At 45.0% G+C, this 26,520-nt stretch overlaps 1 protein-coding gene across 2 annotated transcripts in view; it reads right to left on the reverse strand.

Moving 5' to 3' along the window:
* Positions 1-1,193: 1,193 nt before the first annotated feature.
* The window catches only part of gmeb2 (glucocorticoid modulatory element binding protein 2), a 119,314-nt gene continuing 93,987 nt past the window's right edge, over positions 1,194-26,520 (reverse strand). For both annotated transcript variants that reach the window (XM_072514777.1, XM_072514776.1), the window contains exon 10: positions 1,194-4,609. In XM_072514777.1, coding sequence (XP_072370878.1) covers positions 3,957-4,609 — 653 coding nt within the window. In that variant the 3' untranslated portion in view covers positions 1,194-3,956. The remainder of the gene's footprint in view (positions 4,610-26,520) is intronic.

Consider the following 26,520-nt stretch of genomic DNA (forward strand, 5'->3'; position numbering starts at 1 on the left):
CCATCCCCCTAACATGAATATCTTTGGACATGAAGAGGTAATCTTTTTTGAGCATGGCCAGTCCACCTAACCTTAGATCTTTAGAATGTGGGAGGAAACCGGAGCACACAGGGATAAACGTGCAAACTCCACATAGTCACCCAAGGCCGGAATTGAACCCGGGTCCCTGGTGCTGTGAGGCAGCAGTGCTAACCACTTATTTATAGAAGCACCAGAATATCTACTTATTTTCCAGCAATTAATCACAAAATATTAACCTGATGCATGCTGCTGGCCCCACCATCTCCCAAAGCAGAAGACTGTTTTGCTATGAGCTCCATGGACTTCTTCTCATCAATTATGAGGTGCTTCAGATGAACCTGCCTTGTGTTGTATTCAATTTCTCCTGATACAAGAATGAATAAATTAGATGAAGAATTGCAATTGAGAAGTGTGGGTCAAGTGGCATGGAGGAGCTGAAATAATGTGTTGACATTGCTGTGTTGAAGTGAAGGAAAGAGATTTAAGGTTGTGCATGCGAGTAAATGCTACGAGATAAATAGCTAACCATACAATGAGATCTTGAATTAGTGCCCTCCTTAACCACACTGTATTGTGAAGGGGTTTCGCACAACTATTACTTTAAGAAGGTGATATGTGTGTTGGTACCCAAGAAATAAAAGGGAAACTTTTTATTTAAAAGTTACCTGGTCTGCTTTGGTCAGGTTATTGAACTTTTTGCTATATTGGAACTCGGAGCAGGAGTAGACTATTCACCCCCTTGCTTGCTCTACCATTCAATTAGATCATGATCGATCTTGTATCTCAATGCCATTTCCCTGCATTATCCCCATATCCCTTGATTTTTCACTCTCTAGAAATCTATTTACATGGTTTATTGTTTGTTGTTATTTGAGGGGTTTTTTCTTTGCGTGTCAACCTGCACGGCTGTTTTAGAAATGTCAATATGTTAAATTGTAAAAATTACAAATGCTTCAATAAAATATTTTAAAAAAAAAAATAAATCTATCAATTTCTGTCTTGAACAGACTGAATGAACACACTCTTATTCTGTAAAAAGTGGTGCAACTACATAGAAAACGGAGCACAGGTACCTACCTCCAATTGCTATGTTTTACATTATATCTTAATGTGTTGCCTCAGTTTTTAAAATAGTATAGGATAACAATTAAATAACAATAAAAAGAGGGAAATAAATAATAGTAATTCATTTACTGTTTTCGTTGAAATGTGAACAGTTTGGCAATTGAATCCCAAAGGCTCAAAATAAAATTGAATTTCTTATTCAGTTATATAAAGTGAGTATCCCTGTCTTATATGTTACATGGCATAACATTAAATGCCTATTCTTCATCTTATCCTGAGAAATGCCATACATAAGCTAGAAAATGTATTTAGTCTTACCCCAAAAAGTCTGCATTTCTTTCAAAGCAAGACATTAAGTTTTTATTATTTCAACACTTTTAGATACCCAATTTATGCCAATAAAAGTTTGTACAAAATGGAAAATGGATTTTCTTGCCACAAACTAGTACAATACAGTAACAGCAAGTAAATCAGTCAACAAGCACAAATATAGAACAAGAACCAATATGCAATGGATACTTTGCAAAAATTCTCTATGTTACACAATTTTTATTTTCTTTACAAAACTTTAAGGAACTCCCGAAATAAGTTTCAGCTCAGACAGTTTTGCTCACATTCTAATTTCACATACAGTTATTTGATTCTGGAGCATTCACAATTTGTACAATAACATCCCATTTTCTTTGAACATCGGTCTCTCATTTCCTAACATCTCCGATCAGGTTTAGCCAACACAATTTCCCTTCATGTTTTGTCAGGAAAGAATCCCTCAAGGGGGATGGCCCCCTTCAGTTACTTTGCCACCCTCTCCAAATGAATGAATCAACTAGATTGCGCTCTGAGATAGTCCAACATGATAAGGCGCTACATAAATGCAAATAAAGATCCCTTTTTCTTTGTGTTTCAAAATGTATTTTGAAATCTGTAAGAAATGAAAGCTCTGTTCAAATTGCAGCATTAAACAAATTCACTTTTCACTTAAAAGTGATCATATTTTTTTTTTCAAAAAGGAACAAAAATCCTAACAAAGCAATCGATAAATACTGAAAGATTACACAGAATTCCCCTGTCGTTCAATACAAATTATTTTCACAAAGGAGTTAAATATCCCTTTTTCTGGCATTGCAAGAACATGGTACACTCCTGAAAAACTGCCAGAAGCATTGGTATTCTTCACCAAACCCTGATAAAAACTCACAAAAGCTGTTACATTTACTGACCAGAAAATAGACAGTATATATAAAAGAGTTCTAAACTGTAATGTAATCCCAAGGTTCAGTTGATGTGATCAAAATTGGAGACCCAGGTCATTCATATCACTCATTCCCCCGGTTACCTATTATTCAATACAGTGCGGTAGAATTTATGTTTGTGCCAGCAATCTTCCTGTTTTGTGCCACTAATCTCAGCCTCAGTAACTGTGAAGAGGTGATGCGTACATGTCAATCTATTCCCACCAAAACACCAAAGGGGCAATTTATTATGTGCTGCTATCTCAACATAGACAGTTCAAGAGCCAGCTGTGTAAGTCACTCATAGTTTTAACTGTAGTAAGTGAACTGCAGAAGGGCTTCATAAGGAGGTGAAGAAATAACTGAAAATCTTTTCAATTATCAAAAAAAGTCACAAAGATGTTTTTGCTTATTGTACTCCAAAACTGAGTACAGGCAACCTATCTTCAGTCAAAGGATTTGATTCAACAGTTTATCCTCCAATCATAAACTGACTGATTATTAATCTCATAATTTGAGTATGTTTGTATGTTCAGAAAAAATTTTGAAGTTTGCAAATACGACAAATCTAAATTTAAACAGTTAGGATACTGTTCATCTGAGAGATTGTAAACATTTCTCAAATTATATAGATTAATAACATCACACACTTGTAACTCGGGGAACAATGTCTTTAAAAACTAGAAAGTACAAAGATACTGAACATTAATCTATGGTTTCAATTTAATGTGGGAGAGAAAGATCAGTGACATAAAAATTATTTCTGATTCATTCTGTTTTACCAGTTTAGCTTATAAGTACTGATCTGATCATTTTATTAAACAGACAGCAGTGTAAAAAATGGCATATGATGTGAAAAGCATAACTTGCTGTAGAAACACTACTACATCAGTTTTGTTTTGTATAACTCATACATTCAAATACCACACTTTCACCATGAATAAAAATGGTACCTTATGTTGTGGCTGCCACTAAAGCGCAAATGCAATAATTCACATAGTATTTAAATCCATTTAAAAAAAAAAAGAAATCAGCTTGCTTATTGTGTACCCATTTGCTTGTATTTGTCTGGCTTGCTTTTCATTTGTGACAAAATCCTAAATCTTTGCAATCATGTACCAGCCTTATTCTAAATACACTGCAGATTGTACAATAAGTGAATTGGATGTAAACAATTTACAACAGCCAAATATTTACAAATTCTCCATATTGATCATGTGATTATCCAAACAGTACAATACGGTAAAATAATTGTTAGAAAACAGTGAGAGCACCTATGGTAAAGTAAAACTGCCATTAATAGTCAATTATAGATTTTTAAAGCAAACACTAGACAACATTTTGAGTGTAATTAGGTATTAAAGCACACAAAATACAGTGCAGAAAAGCTCTGTAAAATGCATTATAAACAACTCTACCAAGCATATCTGATAAATGTCTTTATTTCTGTACTTAAGCTAAAGTCTGAAAAAGAGTTGAGACACTTGCTCCTGCTCCGTGATTTTGCGGTTTCCATTCTCACCAATTACCACTTGGTGGCGCTTATGTAGGTTTAACCATGGCATAACAGAAACCATCCTTGTACTGTTCTCCAAAGTTACATTCAGTAGCAACAAGACTTTTAAACAAAACAAAAGGCTATGGTTTCTGTTCAAGTTCTTCACTTATTGATGTTACCTGTATAGTGGTGTGTCCTTCTCCTGATGTGGTGGTTTCGGTAGATGGCAAAGCCATAAGTGTGCTTCCAACAGTTGCCATCTGGGTAGTGTTATGGAGCGCAGCATTGAGGCCAGGGACTGTAGTGAACAGCTGGATTGGGCTGACTACTTTCAACACTGTGTTACCATCCTGGATGGCAGCCGTGCTCAGGACTGTCAGATTGGATGCCTCTGGGTGGATCTCAAGTGTATTAGGTATCCCCGAGCTTGAAGAAGCCAGAACACTGTATCCTCCAATCAATGGTGAAGCCATGGCAGTAAACGTTGCTGTGTGTGGTGAAATCTTGCCAACTGCAGAGGCTGGAATGGTGGACAGAGTTGCCATTTGTCCGAGATTTGTTAGCTGAGACAAAGGCACTCCAGAAGCCAAGGTAAGCTGGCCTGACTGTGATGTTGTGACCATATGAGCCGCCACTGTTGCTGGTCCTGACGTTGCTCTTGTAAGGCGAGGCCGTTTTGAAGGAGGTGCTGCTGCAATTGGAGTCAAGGTCATGAGAACATTGTTTAGGTGCTGTGATTTGTGCTTCAATTCTTTGGCTCGTTTACGATGCTCATCACATTGTTGCTCCAAAGCTAAAACAAATATAAAGCAAAGCAGGAATGCTTTTAATAAAATACGAAGATATTAATTTAAATTTTCAATTTTAACTTTGTTACAATCTGCCGATTGCCACAGTTCTCTATGCAGAATTACACAGAATGTACAGTACAACACAGGTCCTTCAACTCAACCAGTTCATACTGATGTTTATGCTCCACGTGAGATTTCTCCCACCTTATCAACGTAACATTCTGTTCTTTCTCTCACATGTGTTCATCAAGCTGCATCTACACTATTCTCCTCAAGTATTCCTTGTGTTAGGGAGTTCCACATTTGAAATAGTCTCTGCAGAAAGACATTTCTCTGGAATTTCTCATTGTACATATTATAGTTGTCTATCATTACAGCCTTACTTTTATTCTCCCCAGCAAGTGACAACATATTCTCTATCAACAATATCAAACCTTTTCATGATCTTAAAGGCCTTGATCAGAACCTATAGCACTTTTTCTTTCCCCAGGAAAGAGTCCAGTCCGTTAAATCTTTCCTGCTAAGTGTAACCTCTGGTATCATCCTTACATGCCCATTTAACACCTTTGCCAGTACCTTTATATCCATTTTCTAATATGGAGATCAGGGGCACGATTCTACGGCCTCATCGCACCCAACTTGATGTCGGGACGAGGCCGTTGAACCTCACGGGACACACCTGGCAAGATTTCTGAAGCTCGAAACGACTCATCAGATTTAACGGAATCTCGCGAGATGTCACAATCTGGATCTCGCCCTCACTGGGCGTGATCCAGATCAGCATATTTAAATGAGCCATTAGGCTCATTTAAATATGTGTTTGCTGGATTCTCTTGGCACCCAGGCCTTAATGGTCATGCCTGCGAGACCTTGCTACTGGTACTGGTTTCCATAAATCTGGACCGGTTATACTGGCACCTGGGGGTTCGCCACAGCCATTAGAGAACCCCAGGTGATCGGGGAAAGGTAGGATGGCACCCTGGCAGTCATAACCAGGCACCTTGGCATTGCCAGCCTGGCACTGCCTTCTGGGCACCCTGGTCAAAAACAGGGGTGGGGGGGGAAGCTGAAAGGGGGGGGATGAAAAGAGATTGGGAAGCCAGACAAAATGGTGCCCTGATCTGCGAGGTGTTTTTCCTGCTGCGTTTGCCAGCAGTAAATGACTCTAAGTGTGCCTCAGTGGAGAGAAACTGCCCGAGACAAAAAAAATGCAAAGTGCCATTAAATAACGAGATGTTTCTCAGTGTTGCAGCCGCTGAGAAACGCCCCGTTAAATGCGCCCAACACCTGAGCTAGATTTTTCTGGTTATAACTTGCCCCAGATCTATGTACAGTGCTCAACTGTGGTCTAACCAAAGTTCTATCCAAGTTCAACATAGCTTCTCTGCTTTCCAATTCCATTCCTCCAGAAATGTGCCAATGCTGTTTGATTTTTTGATGACCATATTAACATGAAGTGATTTGTGAATCTATATCCCATTGTTTCTCGACCCAATTTATACTCTTATTTTTCAAAGAGTATTTTCCGAACAAAATGCATATTATATTGTGGCATTATCATTATCATCACATGGCAAAATTATTTCTACTCTTAGTTTGTACCAAACAGCACATGTTGTTTGGTTATTGCTATGGGTCCTGACCAGAATCCCAATTTTGTTTAAGATCCCGGATTAGAAGCCAACTCTTTGCATTTGGTAAAGCTGTGAAGAAATGTTACTACACACAGGAGTGATAACACTGACTAGTAGACAGCTTTTATATTAAAACAAACTTTAAATTTGAACAGAGAATTAAGCACATTAACAACAAAGAAATAGCTATGTAGTTAACAGTTGCAACATTTTAACTTGCTTCCTGAAACCTGCTTCCACATTGCAATTAAGGAACCCATATATTTTAAATACCAGTTATGTATAAAGTCAACAACCAAGTTTTACTTGCTTATCTTGGTGCAGAGACCTTGGAGAGAGAAACTTTTTTAGGACCAAGCTGAAAACCTTCTGCTCAGCTTAGAGTACTGGAAGCAACCCCTTTGTCCAGACAGACCTGGCCGCTCCATTTGCTACACCAGCTGCACTCAAAAGCACACAGCATTCTTTTGTCTCTTGTTACAAGATGTGCCTTAATTTGTTTAGCCAGGCTCAAATTGTTACAACATTACATTAGCTCTCTATTTGCAACAGGTAAAATGGCTTTTAATATCTGTTAGCAAAACACTTACCCTGCAAAAATCATTGATTGTCTCACTTTTAATCTTAGCTCTAACAGACATACTGGGTGGGATTCTTCGGTCATCGATGCATTTGGCGATCGGCCGGAGAATCAACGTTTGCGCCAAAATTGGGGGCGCGCCTCTTTCACGATGCTCCACCCCCTCCAAATCGCCGTATCGATGGCCTCAGGACTTGCTGAGGTCCTAGCTCCGATGCTCCGCCTCCAACTGGCCGAGTCCCCGACGGCATGGGTCTCTCATGCAATTATTTGTCGGGAACTCGGCGTAGTGGATGCGGACTGAGTCCAGCGCCGCCACAGTCGGGGAGAGCCGATCCGCGGACTTTGGCAGGGTGGGTCACTGTTGGGGGGTGGTCCGGAAGGGGGTCATTATTTCGCAGGCCGGGTGCGCGTGTGGCCGGCGCCATGTTGCACGGTGCGGCCGCCGCCGTGCGCAGCCACGGACCCGGCAATTCTTCGGCTGTATCGACAGCTAGAGCCGGGTGCTCTACGCTGCCTGCCTGCTAGCCCCCCACCAAACGGAGGATCGGTGACTATTTTGTGCCGGATTTTCGGTAGTAAAACGCCATCGTTCACATGCCGTCCGTCATCAGGCATTGCCTGAAATTCGGAGAATCCAGCTTAATGTCTGTAAGCATTTTAACCTAGGTTTTAATATTATTACTGCAAAAATCAAAACTATCAAGTATGACCATTTCTTATATTCACCACAACTTCTTATATTCATCATATAATAATTCAACAATCTGAAATAATTATTTGTGTCAAGTCTTATTTATATGTTATTTACTTGCAATTTATATCCAATCCTACTTTATTTAGCTGAAAAATGAATGAGTTGGCTGGGCTGGACTATTTGCGGAGACTGGTAGGTCTTGTGGTGCAATGGGCAGTGTCCCAATCTCTGAGCCAGACGCTCTGGGTTCAAGTCCCACACCAGGACTTGATGGCCAAGGAGATATGTTTCAAAGGTGTGCGGCCAAACCTGCAAATCTTTTTGTAATACACACCAGTGGCAGGAGGTAAGAGCGGGTGAGTTTTCTGGTCAACCATGTGATGGAAAGAAAGTTGAAGCCACTACCATCATTATCTATAGTTTCAAACTATAACATACATGTGAAAGTGTACGTTGTCACAGCAATTCAAATTCACTGAGAGCAAGCTCCCCCACACCAGCAGATATGTTGTAGGAGAGTCCGCCTCTATTTGTCCTGCTTTAATTTTTCAGGCATAAGCCCATTAATTAGCACAAGGAACAGTTTCCATCCGTCTCCAAGGGGAAGTCCCTCCTCATAGAGCTGCCAGCTAATGAGAAGCCAGCACCTCTGAGTTACACTGGGATCGGTTGACAACTGCGGTATTGCAGGAGGCCTGGGAGGATGAGGAACCATGGATGTTTCGAAACCAGGTATCTGAGATGTTGCTGGGGCCAGATTGGCAAGCCTGCCGAGGAGTGGTGGCAGTGTATGTTGGGCAGGATTTGAGGGAGGGGGTAAGAGGATGAACATGGGAGGCAAAACTGTTGAAATATAGGGCAAACAGCCCAAGTCTCCATGGTTCTGGCCATCTAATCCCATTGTCATGGGAATCTCTGAGCAATTTGGGTAGGGTAAAGCCGGTAATCAGAAGTTTAAACTCCCAATGTAAGTACTGCAGATATGCAGATGTTGGGACTTCCTCAGGACCCTGAGGTAAGTTGAATCAGAGGCCTCTCCCCATATCAGAAGGTCTTAATGTTTAAATATAGGAGAACAAAATGACAAAGACTTTAATTGAACAACCAAAAACTTTAATTGTCCACTCATTCTTCCACAAAACTTTTATTCTAGATGTCATGCAACATTTCTGATGAACATTCCTTTCTCAGTTTTTGATCGAACTCCTTTGGTTTGCTAAGAAAATAGGTATCACACGTTTTAAATTATTCAAAGCACAATTGGTTAACATGTCAACTGCATGTGGAATAGAAACTAGATAAATTCTACAATAACTATACACACTCAACTTTAACGTGTGAGTGCACACATTTATTTTTCTTAGACATTTCTTCACTCAATTATCATACAGTGACAAAGATAAGTAGGGAGAAAAATCAATACAACAGAGAAGTAGTTATCTTTATTTTGAGTGCAAGATTTATGTGAATGGTCTGCAGACCCATTTTTTCCTCTCTTGTGTGGGCCGAGAGTTGAAGCCAAGCCTAGTCACTTCAGAGATAAGCTGCTACAAAATCTCTGGTTCACCTGAATTTACCAAAAATCCAACATTCTTTGCTTTGAGTTCTGCTGTACAGCAAGACTACTGACGTCGATTCCATTTGATGAGAAACTAGGTAACAACCTAGTGGAGGGGGGTGAGGTTGGGAAGTGGGAATTTTCACAGGCAACAGGATGCTTGTTTGGGTTCATGCAGGGATTAAGTGTGTAGCTGTTGGGGAACGCTTTATCTCGTGATAACGAGCAATTAAGTTCTGTTTTAATTAAATTCTTCATTTAACAGGCAGTGAACTGATTTTCCAAGCTGTGCGGAACTCACCAGGGTATATAAAGTGAGTGCAGAGGAGGTACAATTTCAGTGAAACACACTGTGTGTGATTCTCCGGTCTCCCAGCCGCTTGTTTCTTGGTGGTGGGAGGTGGCACGCTGTTCTCTGGCGGCAGGATTCTCTGCTTCCACTGCTGTCAATGGGATTCCCATTGATGCCACCCCACGTCGCCGGAAACCCGCAGGTGGAGATGTGCGGTATGTTGTTCTGAGGTGTGCTATGCAGGAGAATACTGGAAAAGTCAGAGTGTGGGACCTGGCACATGAAATTGGTATACTACTCACACTCCTGAGGTCCTTGGTGAACTACCTTCAGTTTGAAGGAACCACACATCTGCTGATTTCCTCAGCCATTTCCATCGACACCTGCTTTGGTGGAGAGGTTGTCCTCTTTCCTTCTGTTCTTGAGAATGATCACCCCAGTTCAGTCCCTCAGATCCTGTTGCAGGGCCTCCAGGTGAGAGTAAGAGACCTGGGTAGCAGACCTCCCAAGTCACCTCTCTATTCCTGCGGCTGCTGCAGTCCCAGAAATTCGCGTGCAGGCCAGTCATTATAACCCATGCCCTTGAGTTAGAAATTCTTGCTTTGAAAGAATTGACACATCACCTCACCTGCCCTCCCCAATTGGTCAGCGAACATGGAAACCACACGGTAATACCATGGTTCAGTTAAAGAGCTTCTGGAAAGTCCACTGAAGAGGGGAGGAAACAGTGACAGAAAATAGGAATGGTCAGAACTTTGAATCTGATATTAGTGTTCCTGCTTTTCAACACATTGCATGCCAATTGTCACATTAAACAAGTACAAGGTCTATAGCGAGGAGTTAGAAGAAAGAACTGAGAAAAATATTTGAAAAAACATGAAGTAATATTGTGAAGAAAGAATGAAACATGTGGTGGAATAGGTGTATGCACAATAAGGTTTGCAGCATGTTGCCATATAAATGCAAACGGTTTGTGTATTATGGGGCAAAAGTTCTTTTCCTTTTTTGGATGGGACGGAGTCTTAGTTAGTCTTCCATTATCTTTTTTGGCAGTTATTTCAGGCAGGATTCTCCATTTCGGAGATTATCTTCTCCCGCTGGAACTGAATTACGTGCAACTCGCGTTCCCACTGGGTGCACTGTTCAGAGCAAATTCAGATCATGTAAATGGGCCAGCACTCTGCCTACGTGAACAGGTTGCGATTCCCCGCTCTGCTGCCATTTGATTCGCTACGGCCGGGATTAACATCAAAGTGCCCGACAAGCAGGAGCTGCTTATAGGCGCTCCATTCAGCACACACTCATTCCAGCCAAGAAGATGGCTCAAAGAAGACCTGCCCCCAGTCAATTTCAAAGCTAAGGGCACACTGTGGTCAATGGCTGAGGCGCAGAACATGGGATCTCAGTCACAGGCGGGCATGTTCCGGGCACAGATGGACATTGCTGCAGCGCTCCAGAGCTTTGTCCACTCACAAAGGGTCATGGCTGAGGGTACAGTGAACAATGGCTTGGCGTTGACTGACCTTGGCCAGTCACAGAGGGACATGACAGAGGCAGTGAGGGACATGACTGAGATAGTGAGGGACATGAGAGAAGCAGTGAGGGACATGACAGAGGCAGTGAGTGACATGCCTCACCCGCTGAGGGACATGACCCAGTCTCAGTGCGCCATGGCTGAGGGCCTCAAGACCATGGTTCAGACAAGAGCTCTTCTATGTATTGAACCCCCTAACCAGTATGGGAAAGATAACTGGACACCTTAGTGAGTTCGGCGTCTCCTCACGTTACAAACTCAACCTGGGGAAAAGCAAAATCTTCCCAGTAAACCCCAGTGAGGATGGAGAGGAGCTGTAGGAACTTCCATTCAAAATAACCCAAACCAAGTTCAGGTACCTGGGGATCCAAGTGGCCCATACCTGTGTTATGGGCCAGGGTTTAGAAAACTCCAAAGTACTCCATGGGGTTCACCTGACCTACAACTGTTTATCGATTTTGGTTATGGTGAGCACAAGAGCCTGCCTTTCAGGTATTATTCAACAGGGGCCTCAAGCACTTTAATCAAAAACAAGCTTTATTCTACGAATTTAGTTAACATTTTTATAAACACACACATTAAGCACTTTTATCAACGACAAACATAAATACCTCACACAGCTACAGTAACCTATGTATCACCCTTAATAAATTCCCCCCTTTAACTATTCCAGTTTAATAACAAGATCCCATAAACCAGAAACCCCTTTTCAAAGGTGTGGCCCAACACATGGCACCATTACTAGCTTTAAGACTAGGTGTGGATACACCGGTTTCCTTTCCAAAACAGCAGGTTTGAATTCCTTCAAGAAAACCGTTATCAAGTAATCTGGAAACAACTTTTAAACTGAAGATAGAGAGACACTTCTTTCCAACCTGTGCAATACAAAACTAGGTCAAACTCGAAGCGAAAGTAAAACTCAGAGCCACAGCCAGCTCCCAACTCAAAAACGAAAGTAAAAACTCAGACCCAGCTCCACCCACACAATTACATCACTGAAGCTATGTGATAAGACAAAAACATTTTTTTTAAGGGACACTCCCATAACACCTGGAAGAGGCTCCACAAATGGAACCTCCCCAGCCTGGAGGAGGTGAGGAGGGACCTACAAAGGTGGAACTCACCCCCTCTTTCACTCGCTGGAAGGGTACAGAGGGTCAAAATGAATCCTTCTTCACCAGGGTCAACAAGTTAATCATGGACATTGTCTGGGAGGGTTCCTAGGATATGTAAGTCCATTTTACAACGAGTGTGGCATGTGGAAGGCCTGGACCTACCACATTTTCTGTTCTACCACTGGGTGGCCAATGGGGAGAGGGTGAGGAGATGGCTAAGGGAGCCGGAGGTTGACTGGGTCCGAATGGAGGAGGCCTCCTGCATGGGCACATCTCTCAGAGCACTGGCCACAGTGCCACTCCCAGCCCCCCCACACACACAATCCAGGAGCCCGGTGGTAATAGCATCCCTATGGATGTGGAACCAGTTTAGGTGCCATTTCGAACTGCGCAAGATGTCCCCCATCTGCAACAATCATAGGTTTGCACGGGTGAGGATCGTCACCACATTTGGGACGTGGGGGGGGGGGGGGGGAACAGAGGACATGTACATTGACTTCAGGCTGTCGAACCTGGGGAACTTACAGAGAAGCTCCAACTCCCGAAAGGGAACAAGCTCAGATATTTACAGCCTTGTAACTTTCTCCGCAAGGAGATGAAAACGCTCCCCCGAGAGACCCGCACACACAAACCTGGACACGATGATAGAATGGTTAGGAGACGGAAAATGCGGCGACATATATGGACGACTTATAGAAAGGTTCAGGACTACACTGAACGAGACCAGACGAAAATGGGGGGAGGAACTGGGCTTGGACGTAGGGGGAGGACTCTGGATCTAAGCGCTGCACAGAGTCAACTCCACCTCCTCCTGCACCGAGCTAAGCCTGATGCAGCTCAAGGTGGTGCACAGAGCACACCTTACCAAGATATGCATGAGTGGGCTCTTTCCGGAGGTGGAAGACAAGTGCGAGCAGTGTCAGTGGGTTCTGATCAACCACACCCACACGTTCTGGTTCTGCCCCAGACTCAGGGAATTCTGGACAGCCATCTTTGAGGCTATGTCCAAGGTGGTGGCGTTCGAGATGGAGCCGTGCCTGTCTGTGGCAGTTTTTGGGGTGTCAGAGCACCCATAACTCTGGACAGGGAAAGGGGCGGATGCCCTGGCCTTCGTTTCACTGATCGCCAGGCTGAGACTTCTACTTGATTGGAAGTCAGCAACTCCACCCTGAGCCTCGGGAGTAGCTCTCAGATCTGGCCGAATTCCTGAGGCTAGAAAAGATTAAATTTGAAGTAAGAGGATCGAGGAGAGATTCCACAGCACATGGAATAAATTCACAAGCCTCTTTGCAGATCTGTTTGCATACAGTCGTCAACCACGGGGGAGGGGTATAAGCTAGGGTGGGAGCCAGGGAGGGGTAGGGAGGGGGGCAGAAAAGGGGGGGACAGGGAAAGCCATCCAGAGGGAGGAAGCTCGCAAGGAACAAGGAAGGAATTGGGAGGATGAACCCCGGCAAACCAGTGTAAATATCAAACACTAAAGTATAGATGTAAATATTAAGAAGCATTGGAGCTCTCGTCACGGTTACAGTGACAGTGAGGTGCTCAAATCTTGTTCTTGGGCAGCACGGTGGCGCAGTGGTTAGTACTGCTGTCACACACCCTCGTTCGATGCCGGCCTCGGGTCACTGTCCATGTGGAGTTTGCACATTCTCCCCATGTTTGCATGGGTCTCACTCCCACAACACAAAAGGTGTGCAGGGTACATGGATTGGCCACACTAAATTGTGGATTTTTAAAAAGAAATCTTGTTGTTCCTATTGTTGGTTATTATTACCGTTGTTGCATTGCGTTCCAAGCAAAACTCAGTTTCCTGTTCTGTTTTTTTTGTATCTGTAACTCAAAACACCAATAAAAATATTTTTTTAAAAAATACTTCCCCAAATTGTTTCCCAAACAGCAATAAATCTATATGTGAAAACCAGCTTATAGTTACCACACAATAAAGGGAGGAAACTCAATTCTGGGAAACACCTTGTTGGTCCAGCGAAGATATTTAAACTGCTGTCACAAAGGTTTTCTGCACTGCCTTGGCTCCAAGCTTTAGAGGCTGTTAGATGTAAAATGTGGCCTCCAGGTTTCTAGCTTGAAACTGGCTTGTCTGCTTCTGAGGCTGCTAGGTGTCAACTGGCCTCCCTTCCTTCTGTGGTCTTGACAATTATACCTTTGTTCCACTTTGATTCTGCCTTCTGTATATTTGACTGTATGCCCCTATCAAATCCCTTGACTCTAGACATTAGCGTGTGTATACTTCACTGATCTCCAAATCATCTAGGTAAGCTGTGGATACCAATAAGCTATTCACATCTGATTCTTATCTAAAATGCCTTCTACTCTTGTTACTGGGAGAGATGCATCTCATCCAGCCTTTTGAATACTGGCTACTGCTGTCGGTAGGCAGATTTCTACTTGTTGCTGGTGTGGGTTGTATCTTATTATGTCTTGTTAAATTTATGATCCTGGTGTTACTAGGCAAATCCAGGGCATGATACAAAAATGTTTGCAATAGAGATGGTTAAAGGTTGAAGAGCAGATAGGGTGTACCTTTCAGATGACAACCTTTTCTTATGTTTTATCCAGCAGTTTGGGAGCATTGTTCGAATAGCTTCCCCATATATTGGAGCTATATTCAAGTCTCCACAAACCTTGGCTTTATAAGGAGTTAATTGGGGTTGAGAGAGGAAATGCTGGGCACAGAAAAATGAAAGAAAGCTTTGTTGTTGGTAATTAAAGTTAGAGATGATGTTAGAGTTCCATTTGAGATCAGGAGATGTAGAATATCACTAGATAAAGAATGGCTTGCTGAGGGTTCGGGCTCGGTCCCTGTCCATGTACAATTTGCACACTCTCCCCGTGCCTGCGTGGGTCTAACCCCACAACCCAAAAAGATGTGGAGGGTAGGTGAATTGGCCCAACTAAATTGCCCCTTAATTGGAAAAAAAGAATTGGATATTCTAAATTTATATTTAAAAAAAGAATGACTGAGGTTGGAGTTCTTAAAGTTAAGAGGTGGGCAGCTGCTGGCTAAACTTGAGAGAAACATAACAAAATTATTTTGGAACAACTGAAAGAAACAAGCTTTTCAGAGTCCCTCTGAAGGCAATAGAGCAATAAAATGAAACTCAAGCTTCATTACAAAAATGCTTTCCAAATACAATGGGTAGCTCTGATTATTGATTAAAATATACATATGCCACAGTTATGAGAGCAGTAGGCTGAATTAGGTTGATTAAGAATTGCAACGGCAAAGGTCCCAGTCCTACAGACCTCTTCCGCTTTCTACGTTGGAAAATCGTACAACTGCATGTGCCCTGTTGCAGACAGATTTCAGAAACAGTGGAGATGAAAAAAAAACTAAATATACGCAGAATGCCATATTGTTTAGATTGCAAGCCTCGAGTATGTACTATCGTACTGAATGTCAATTGTAATCTGGGTGACCTTTCACAGAGGTCACAGTTACAAGATTGTAGTCACGTGACAGGCATAGGTCATGATTTTTGGTTACATGAAAAAGTACAGAAAATATATAAGAGTCAACACCAAGGCTAGCTCAAGTCAAAAAATATTTTGGAATTTTTCTCTTCAGAATATTGAATTTATGTTATCAAGGTAAAAGGGATATAGCATTTCAAAATGAGTCTCATTTTTGGAAATGCCAAATGAATATGACTGCTGCTGAAAGAAGATAAAGAACATAGCGTGGGATTCTCTGATCCTGAGGCGTTTTACGACAGCGTCAACAGGCCCCTAGGAGCAGCGATCCTGCACCCTATAGGAGGCCAGCACGGCACTGGAGCGACTCACGCAGCTCCAGCTGCCGATGCCGGCGTCAAATGGGCGCTGCGGGTCTGCGCATGCGCGCTGGTTGCCTTCTCCGCACTGGCCTCGATGCAACATGGTGGAGAGATACAGGGGCCCGGCGTGGAGGAACATAGGCCCCCACCAGGACAAGCCGGCCCGCCGATTGGTGGGCCCTGATCGCGGGCCAGGCCACGGTGGAGGCCCCCCCGGGGTCGGATCCCCACACAAGGCTGCCCCCCCGCAGGATGAAAGCCGAGGTCCCGCCAGGTAGGACCACACGTGAATGGCACCTGCAGGACTCGGTCTATCTCGGTGGGCACTTGGCCCATCACGCGCGGAGAATTGCCGGGTGGTGCCCTCGGCGCCGCATCGGCGCCAAATCTCCGGCGACCGGAGAATCGGCGTCATGTGAATCGCGCCCTCCCCAGCGATTCTCTGACTCGGCCCGGGGTCGGAGAATCCCGCCCATAATTTCCGTGGGAAATAGGAGGTCATCTCCATCATCTCATCAGAGGCCATGATAATAAAGAATAGCATTTCTGAAAATACTCCTTGTGGAATATGAGGTAGAATCATCACACACAAAAAGTGTGAACTTATATGGACTTCAAGGAGAATTCCTTACAGATTAGTTTCTGAACAGTCACTTTCTCTTGGTGTTGCTTATGGAGAATGAAATCCCAGTGATGTATTCAATTCAAAGTAGGTAGGAGGAAGGGGCCAGTTCAAGGAAGGAAGGGAAAGAAATGGGATGGAGAAAGTGGGTGAAGAGGAAATGGGGAGAAGAGGAGAAAAGGAGAGAAGTGGGAATTAAGGGGAAGGGAGGGATAGGAATGAGTGGTGAGAAAGATTAGAAAGGTAAAGGCTGAAAAGGGTGAAAAAAGAGGGGTAGAAGAAGTGGGAGAGAAGAACGGAGGGAGAGAAAGGCAAGAGGAGAGAAGCAAAGCGGATAGGAGGTGAGGAGAAAATAGAAATTAAAAGGAGAAGAGGAGGTGGCAGGAGAGTGGAATGGAAGAGGGAAGGATAGGAGTAGAAAAATACAGTTAAGGCAGTTCCAAAAACTGGGATGGGGCTGCCAGGCTTGAAAGCCGCTTCTGAGGCGGAAGGAAATGCTAATTCTCGTATGTTTTTCAGCTTGGGAAGCAGAGGGTTTGCCTGCTTGGCCTGCAAAAGCACAATCCTCTGGCTGTCCTCAGTCTGACTATCCATGACAGTTTGGTAATCTAGATACTGGCTGGCCTTCCAGAGGAGACCATCGGTCACTACCTTGATGTAGAAGAGGTGTACGGCTGATTGGGAGATGTCACATGTCTCCAGTGGGCCTCTGGAATGAACCTAAGGCATAGAAAGTGAGGGCCACAGGTTTTCTTTGCCTCCATGATAGCGCTTGCTCACAGTCCCCTTTGCAGTCTTCTGCCGCTTCCCATCTCAAGGTGGCCCCTGCAGGTTACTGTTTTCTTGATCTGGGTTCGCGCATCTCCCCTCCAGCTCAGGTTCTCCTCCTTGCTGGAGGTCTCTCCTCAAGGATAAATGACTCCCTTTGCACTTCGGCACTCCCTGTCTGACTAGGGTACCCTTCCAACAGCTGCTGCAACAATTCCCAAAGCACATCCCACCACCTTCAGGCCTCTCTCAAGTGAAACCCATGCCACAATCTCATCAATGGTGCTTGAACCCCATATCCATGCCTGGCCAAGAAATTTACTGAACTCTTTCAGCTTATGTGGGAGAAAGGAACAATCCCACAAAGAATGCAAAGACATCTCCATTGTCCAACTGCAGAAACAGAAAGGATCTCACCAATATTTAGGCAATCAAAGAGGAATCTCACTTCTTTCTATCGCTGGCAAAATCTTCACCAGAATTCTTCTGAAACCTCTAAGTGCAACATTTCGACCAGGATATGCTGCCAAAGGTCCTGTTTCAGAAAAGGTTAAGGAACCACTGACGTACGTCCGAAAGCGGACATGGAATGAGTGGTCGCACATTTGGTGGTTTCTGCTCACGGTGGATTTTTTCGGTCTTTTCCCACACGAATGGTGTGATATTTGAGGGCAAAAAGTGCAGGACTGCCCAGGGAAGGTAATATTCTGTTGTGGCTGGTGCATGGATCAGCGGACGAGGTGTGCCAAGAGAAAGAAAGTGTAGTTGGAGTTTTTGTGGTGTGCCACAGGGAAAGATGGCAGAGGGCAAGGGGGGAGTGCTGCCTGTCCAGTGGTCGAAGGAGCAGCTGGTGGAGTTTTTGAATAACAAGTTCCAGCTGCAGAGGAAAGAGGTCCTGGAGGACCTGGCCAAGATGGTGGAGCCACTGAGATGTTGGATCGAGCGAGTGGCACAGAGGCTGGAGTCCCAGGGCTGGGTGATTCAGAAAGTGGAGGAGACAGTGGGGAGCAAGAGGAGCAGATGGCCTCGTTGGCAGAGGAGCTGGGAGTGATGCGGGAAAGCTAGAGAGGCTGAGGGAGAAGGTGGAGGACCTAGAGAACCACTCCAAGAGGCTAAATGTGAGGATTGCTGGGATGCCTGAAGGCGCTGAATGTCCGGAGGCCACTGTGTATGTGGCAAGTATGCTGGGAAGTTGATGGGTTAGTGGTCTTTGATCGGCCTCTCGAGGTGAACTGAGCGCACGGGGCGCTGAGGAAGAGGCTGCTGGTGGGCGAGCCGCCGAGGGCGATAGTGGTGCGGCTGCATCGCTGCTTGGATAAAGAAAAGATTCTACGGTGAATGAAGCAGGCCAAGACATATATCTGGGAAGGAAGTGAGCTGTGAGACCTGGGTGCGGAGTTGGCAAAGAGGAGGATCAGGTTTAACCGGATCAAGGCTGCCCTATATGAGAAGAGGGTGAAGGTTGGAGTATTATATCCGAAACGCCTGTGGGTGACTTTTCAGAAACAGGAGCTTTATTTTTACATGCCAGAGGAGGCGGTGGACTTTATGAGGGACAATGAACTGGGAGAGTTTGAGGACACTGAACTTTGGAGGAGATATGTGTGCTTTTTAAACTGTTTGGGGGTAGGTATTTTGGGGGAGGACTTGGCGGGGGAGCAGCGTGCCTTTTGTTACTCTTTGGGGGTTGATGGTCGGGATGATTGGGGTGGGGAAATGGGGGGGGGAAGGAGACTGGTGGGCAGGGGAGAAGTCAGGGGCCTTGGGCGGGGGTCATCATGCTAGCTGTGAGGGTTAGTTAACGGGAGCGAGGTGGGGGGTTGCCAAGAGGAAACCTTGGGGGGTGGGGTTGGTTCTTTGGTTTAAGAGGGGGGGGGGTAGGGATGCTGACATGTGTGTGGTTGGTGTGGCGTAGTTGAGAAGGGCTCACTGGCAGTGGACAACCGAGGGCAGCCCTGGAAGGGCGTATGATGTAGACCGGGGGCTGCCGCAAAAAGGGTATGGCTGATCGGCAGGGGAAGGGGGTGGAGAGGCCCCAACTAGGCTGGTCACGTGGAGCGTGAGGGGGTTGAATGGGCCAGTGAAACGGTCGCATGTGCTCACGCATCTGAGGAGTCTGAAGGTGGACGTGGCATTTTTGCAGGAGACACACCTGAAGTTGGCCGATCAGATGAGGCTGAGAAAGGGATGGGTGGGGCATGTATTTCATTTGGGGCTGGATATGAAGACAAGGGGGTGGTGGTGTTGGTCAATAACAGAGTGACATTCTAAGTGAGGAGTATTGTGGCTGATCTGGGGGGGGGGGGGGGAGGGTATGTGCTGGTTAGTGAGAAATCGGAGGGAATGCCGCTGGCTCCGGTGTACGTTTTTGTCCAGAATTGGGACAACGTGGATTTTGAGGCGGGTGTTGTGGAAGATTCCGGACTTGACTCGCATCGGTTGATCATGGGGGTGATTTTAATACGGTCCTGGACCCGAGCCTGGACCGGTGGAGCCCAAAGTCATCGAGGGTGTCAATGACGAATGTGATATAAAATAGTTAGTTTAAATATTAGTTACAGTAATGTAGATGTAGGCCAGTTTAATTCTAGTGAGTTCACAAAGGACAAAGCACAAAGGATTTCAGAAAGCATGGCAAGGAAGGGGGGAGGGGTGTCTGGTAGAGGAGGGGAAAATGATGCTGGGTAACAAGAGGCCCAGGGTTAAGGAATGAGAAGTGAGCCAATTAGGATGTATGGCCAGTTCAGGAGGGGTATAGGGTGACCTATGGGAATTGTGTATGTGAAACCTGATGCCATTTGAATGTATTTGCAGAGATCCCTTTGTCTCCGACCTCATTCGTTTTCCAAGGGGTCCAGGACACAGTTTCTGTGTTCTGTGTCCCTGTGACGCGAGTCAGCCTTGCAAGTTGGTTAAAATAAATAATACTATACCTACAAATCCATCTCAAGTTTTATTAAGGCCAGACTGGCGGGTAAAGAATTCAATATTGTCATTTGGTGCCGAAAACCCGGGATTTCTCCAGACGGTCACCGACCAACTGCGAAATCAGAATTAGACTGATTTTGGACAAGGAAAGTGGGAAAGGGCCCACAATGTGTGTAGCTGGAAAATGACCACGCATTGATTTTCCCCTCTTCTTATGGTCTGATCACTCGCGGTTGGTACGGAAAGATCGTCTTGACGAAATCAAAGGTCAGTCTAGGGATTAGAAGATTTAACTGATGGGATATCATAAATTGTTGTTCGGTTTTGGGTTAATTTTGGAATTGATGGGGCATTAAATTGATGGTTTAATTCCATATGTGTGTAGTTTTGGAATTGATGGGACATCAAATTGATGGTTTAATTCCATGTGTGTGTGTTTTGGAATTGATTTAATTCCACGTGTGAGTGTTTTGGAAACTATAGTTGATTAAGCTAAAATTGTATCCTTGGACTGTAGTGGCGAGAAACGCAGTCTTACGGATTAGTTCGAGATTATGGGGAATTGCTTGGATAACACGAATGATCCAGGCACTCCATTGCAAATATTATGTGATATTTATCCAGATAAAGCAAGAGATTTCAGGAAAACGTCAGTAACCTTAAGGAAGAAATTGGGTGACGAATGGCCACTAGGGGGCACTAAAGACCTGGACATCATTAAGAAAATTCAGGGAAAAATCTGGAAAAAGAGCCAAAGTATGAAAGCAAAAGAATTAATTTGATTATGGAGACAATATTGTCAAGAGGAAAGGGATAAGATCATGTTATCAAGTTGGCAAGAAAATGCCCTTAAAATGGGGATTCCAATTAGTGAAAGGGGGAAGCAGAAAACTCTGGAGATCTTGAAAAAGGAGTGTGCATTCAAAAAGCGTGCAAAGAGAGGGTGGACTCGAGTTTTAAAAATTGGCTACGTAGTTCAATGGCTGGCCTTGCATTGACAGACGCAGATGAGGACCTAGAGAATTGGACCAGGTCGGCCAGAGTCCTGACTGCACCAGTAGCATTGTCTGCACTAATTCCGGAACCACTAGGGTATCATAATTTATATCCAGTCACTGCTCCCCAGATTCAAATCATGCCAGCCTCTCCAGCCCCTTTGGTTGATAGCTTGGGTCCTATTTCAGCACCTTCACCGTCTGTTAGAGAAGGGGAGCTCTGTTCAACAAGCCCAGTTAGCTCTAGGACCCGATCTCGGACAATGAGAGAGGGGCCTGATCCTATCCAGAAACAATCACGTATACCACCTGGATCCCTTCAGACCGATATGGTAGGACAGAAAAGTATGAGAACAAAGAAAGAGGATGGGAATGGTTCTGAGGAGCTGGAGCTCCCCCTAGTGGAAGGGAAGGACGTCGAAGTCTTTGAAGAGCCAGAGGAATCTGCTAGAGCGCCCCCTAGTGAGACTCTGAGACAGTTGCCTAATAGGAAAATACCAAACCCTGATGCTGTAACAGCAGCCGCCCAGCCCACGATAGACGTTTATTTCCCATGGAGACCCAGTGAGAAGATGGCTATTCTGGCTGCAATCCCAGACAGGAAGGAATCTCCTGCTGCTTTCGTGGACTATCTGAGAACTACCATCTCAGTTTATCAAGCTGATTCAAGGGACCTCTGGGCTCTAGTCCAGCATATTTTAACCCCAGCAGAGTACCGCAATCATCTCAATCACTTGAATTATGCTAGCCACGCCGCACTTCAGCAAGCCCATGCTTTGGACGATGATGGACGGGCACAAATCCTGAATGCTTTGAATGTCACATTTCAAAAGCCCATAAACATTTCTGCTATCTTAGACCTCAAACCTAAAAAGACTGAAGAGCCAGAGGAATTTCTGGAACATTTTAATGAAATCTACCGTGGGCAGTCAGGCGACTTGCAATACCAAAATGGTCAGAATTCCCCTCGATATTGTGCTATGTTAATGCATTGCCTACCACCTTCCGTGGCTACTGCCGTGAAATGTAATAATGTGAATTGGACAGAGAACGGCCCTTCTCAGATGGCCAGGGCAGTCAGATTTTATTGGAAAGAGGGGGTGGGCCAGGAAGGAGGCTCAGTTACAAAGATTAAGACTGAGTATGTAATGAAAAAGGATGATCTGAGACCCCAACCAGCGGCAGATATGGTGGCTTACCAGCTGGAACCCCAATATTGTGACCTTGGGTGGGTGGATCAACACGGGGGAGGATATCAAACCCACCCAAATGGACCCTCAGCTCCGCTTTACTGCCCACAGTATGCACCAACCGCTTTACAACTGCCGCCCCCTCTGAAGGACCATTGGCCTACTGGGAAAAGAGGACGGAGCAGATATAGAGGGAACAATACAGGTTTTAATTGCGGCCGTGCAGATCACTGGCATCAGGAATGCCCTTTTAAAAGACAGGCAGCAGAAGGAGACTACCCGACCCAAAAGAGGGGGTACCCACCAAGGGGAGGACAGACGAGGTACACTGACTTCTCCCAGGCAAACCCTTTCCCAACACAAGATTGACTAGCTAATTTAGTCATAAGGACTCTCCAATCGGACAGGGAACCTATTATTTCTCTGCAAATAGGAGATCAAAACTGCCCATTTGTAATCGACACTGGAGCAGCCATGTCTTTGGTGCAATCAGAACTTCGACTACCACTATCCAACCACACCCAGCATTTGTCGGGGTTCCAAGGACAGGTGTGTGAGTATCCTATTTCTGAACCTGTGACAGTCACTTACAAGAATAAGTCTGTGGATCATCAGTTTGTGGTGACTACTGGATTGGACCGTAACTTGTTGGCCCGAGATTTACTGTGTATCTTCCAGCTAATGATACATAAATATTTTAATGTATTCTTTGACGGATAAATCACACATCAGTCAGTACGAGTATCACTGATTGCTTTTGATGAACTAGATCTATACAAAGGTGTACTTTTATGTGGAATACAAGTGCCAATGAACATGCCAGTCTGTTCTACATAATAATCAGAATCGTATGAGCTTTGACCTGGTCCAGTTGGCAAAATTAATTATGTTTGTACTGGGCCAGTTGGTCAAATAGCAACAATTGCATTATAGGAAGGATGTGGAAGCTTTGGAAAGGGTGCAGAGGAGATTTACCAGAATGTTGCCTGGTATGGAGGGAAGATCTTATGAGGAAAGGCTGAGGGACTTGAGGCTGTTTTCGTTAGAGAGAAGAAGGTTAAGAGGTGACTTAATTGAGGCATACAAGATGATCAGAGGATTGGATAGGGTGGACGGTGAGAGCCTTCTTTCTCAGATGGTGATGTCTAGCACGAGGGGACATAGCTTTAAATTGAGGAGAGATAGATATAGGACAGATGTCAGAGGTAGGTTCTTTACTCCGAGAGTAGTAAGGGCGTGGAATGCCCTGTCTGCAACAGAAGTGGACTCGCCAACACTAAGGGCATTCAAATGGTCATTGGATAGACATATGGACGATAAGGGAATAGCGTAGATGGGCTTTAGATTGGTTTCACAGGTCGGTGCAACATCGAGGGCCGAAGGGCCTGTACTGCACTGTAATGTTCTATGTACTATGTACAGCTAGAGTGCGGAGACAAAGGGGTAACGGTTCAATCATGGAGGATGAGACAACAGTGCTATATTTCTATCACTCCCCAGTGGTGGACGTTAGACATTGAACATTCACTGCACCACGTTACCCTGGCCTATGACAGAACCCGACAAAACAGGGAGTTGGAGGACAAATACCGGCCGTTAATTGGGACCGAATGGCCAGTCAAGATTACAGCCACAGTCACGGGAAAAGAAGGTACAGCCGATTTTGTTACAATACCACCATATCTATGGCCACAGTCAGCTTCTGTAGGCCCTCATATTAAACGTCAGGTCCACGACCAGTACCATGCCAAGGATCTGGGGCCTATGGTAAGGAGGGCAGTGGATCATTCAGATCCAACAGAGTACGCACTTCAAGTCACGCCAGACGGCACTTCCATAAAATATTTTGAGGTCCCTGAAACGATTAACACTCGACTTCAGCATCACCTGGGACGTGACGTTTTGGAATATGTCAACCCACAGGTCTGGGCGGAATGCCCATCATAAGTGGGACAGACAAATGTTACACCCATTAAGGTAACGATTAAGGACCATGTAACGCTGCCTTCCATTCGGCAATACCCCCTGAAACCCCAAACTGCCCCGTCTATAGACAAATTAATCTGAGAGCTGCTGCAACAGGGTATTTTGGTCTCTTGCCAATCAGAATGTAACACCCCCATACTTGCTGTGCCTAAACCAGCCAAACCAGATCAGTACCGATTAGTACAGGATTTACGTTCAATCAATGCCATAGCACAGTTGTTACATGCTCTCGTCCCTAACCCTGCCCACATACTGGCTCAAATTCCAGCTCGAGCCCGGGTATTCGCCATAATTGACCTTCAGCACGCTTTCTTTGCCCTTCCACTCGCATCTCAAAGCCAATATTTGTTTGCCTTCACTTACAGTGGACAGCAGTAGACCTGGACCCGACTGCCTCAGGGGTTCGTCAACTCACCTACGCTCTTCTCCAGATGTCTGCAGACCCAACTCCAGGCCTTGACATTGGAGCATGGTTCCACTCTAGTGCAGTATGTAGATGACATATTGGTAGCGCGTCCCGACGAGCCCAGTAACAGGGATGATCCAGTTATTAAACCACCTATCCTCGTTGGGTTATGTTGTTTCACAATCAAAGGTCCTGGTGGCTCAGGTTCTTAGGAGTTTTACTTACAGCCACAGAAAGAAGTCTCGAACCCAGTAGGATTGAACCAATATGCTAATTCCCCGCCCCTACCAGCCAAGGAGGTCCGACATTGGCTGGGTATGGTGAATTATTGTAGGCAGTGGATACCAAACATCGCTGTCTATACAAAGCTGCTGACGCCTTACACTAGTGAAGGGGGAATTTTACTCTCACCACCGAGGCACTTGAAGCTTTCCGTTGCCTTAAGCAGGCCTTGTTACAAGCACCGGCCCTCGGTAGGCCCCTGTACGACCGAGCGTTCCAGATATACTGTACTGTTCTGGAAGGATGTTCAACAGCGGTACTCACCCAGCAACATGGGGATAAGCACCGGCCCGTAGCATATTACTGTTCCAAACTTGATCCAGTGGCATTGGGCCACCCTGTTTGCACCCAGATCTTGGCAGCGATATACAATAGTTTGCAGGCTGCTGCCAATATAACTCTCCAACAGGATATTACGGTGTATAGCTCCCACTCGGTCATCGCACTACTGGGGTAACTGCAGACTCAGCATCTTACCGCAGCTCATCAGAATAGGTATGAAATATACCTTTTAAACAATCCACATCTGACATTTAAATACTGTACCACTATCAATCCAGCCTGTTTTCTTAGCGGTCCCCCTGTCCATGAAGACGCACCTGGCCACGACTGTTTAGCCTTGATTCAGGAAACTACCACAATAAGGGAAGATCTGAACGATATTCCGTTAGAACAACCTGACATGATTATGTATGTTGATGGCAGTGCATTAGTAAGCCCCACTGGCCGGAGACTGTCCGGTTACGCAATCGTAGATCAGGATGGTCTGATTCTAGAAGTGGCTGCTTTTCAGACCCCTTATTCAGCCTAACAAGCCAAACTTTTTGCCCTTACCCGTGCATGTATACTTGGGGTAGATCGTCGGGTAAATATTTATACTGACTCCCGATACGCCTTTGGGGTAGTTCATGACTTCGGACAGCTCTGGAAGAATAGGGGATTCCTTACCTCGGCCGGCACGGAAATATCCCACCGGGGTTTAGTTAATGACCTACTGCAAGCTCTCCTTATGCCCGCGCAGATTTCCGTCATTAAATGCGCTGCCCATACAACCGGTAAGACCCCAGTTGACGTTGGTAATGAACAAGCAGATTGTGCAGCGCGGACAGCCGCGCAAATTCAGCAAGTGATGGTGCCTAAAATGTTAAGTCAGACTAAACGATCTGCTATAAATAAGTCTGCTTCTGACAAGCCAATGCCAACCATCCAAGACGTCATAAGGTTACAGGAGGACGCTTCGGAGAGTGATAAACAAATGTGGAAATGGTTAGGTTGTACATATTCTGTTTCCTCTTTATGGACCACGCCAGCACATCAGACTCGTATGTCTGATGTACTGGCTTTATGGGTCATCGAATGTTTACACTTTGCAACTCATTGTGGGGCTCGGGGGACTAGTGATTTGTTGCTGGACACTTGGTGGCACCCTACAATGCAGGGGTTGGCCCAGGGTATCAATAATCGGTGTTTGATTTGTCAGTAATATAACACTGGCAAAGGTATCCCTTGTGATATGGGGCAAACCCCGT

This window comes from Scyliorhinus torazame, chromosome 8, assembly GCF_047496885.1.
Source record: "Scyliorhinus torazame isolate Kashiwa2021f chromosome 8, sScyTor2.1, whole genome shotgun sequence".
NCBI classification, from domain to species: domain Eukaryota; kingdom Metazoa; phylum Chordata; class Chondrichthyes; order Carcharhiniformes; family Scyliorhinidae; genus Scyliorhinus; species Scyliorhinus torazame.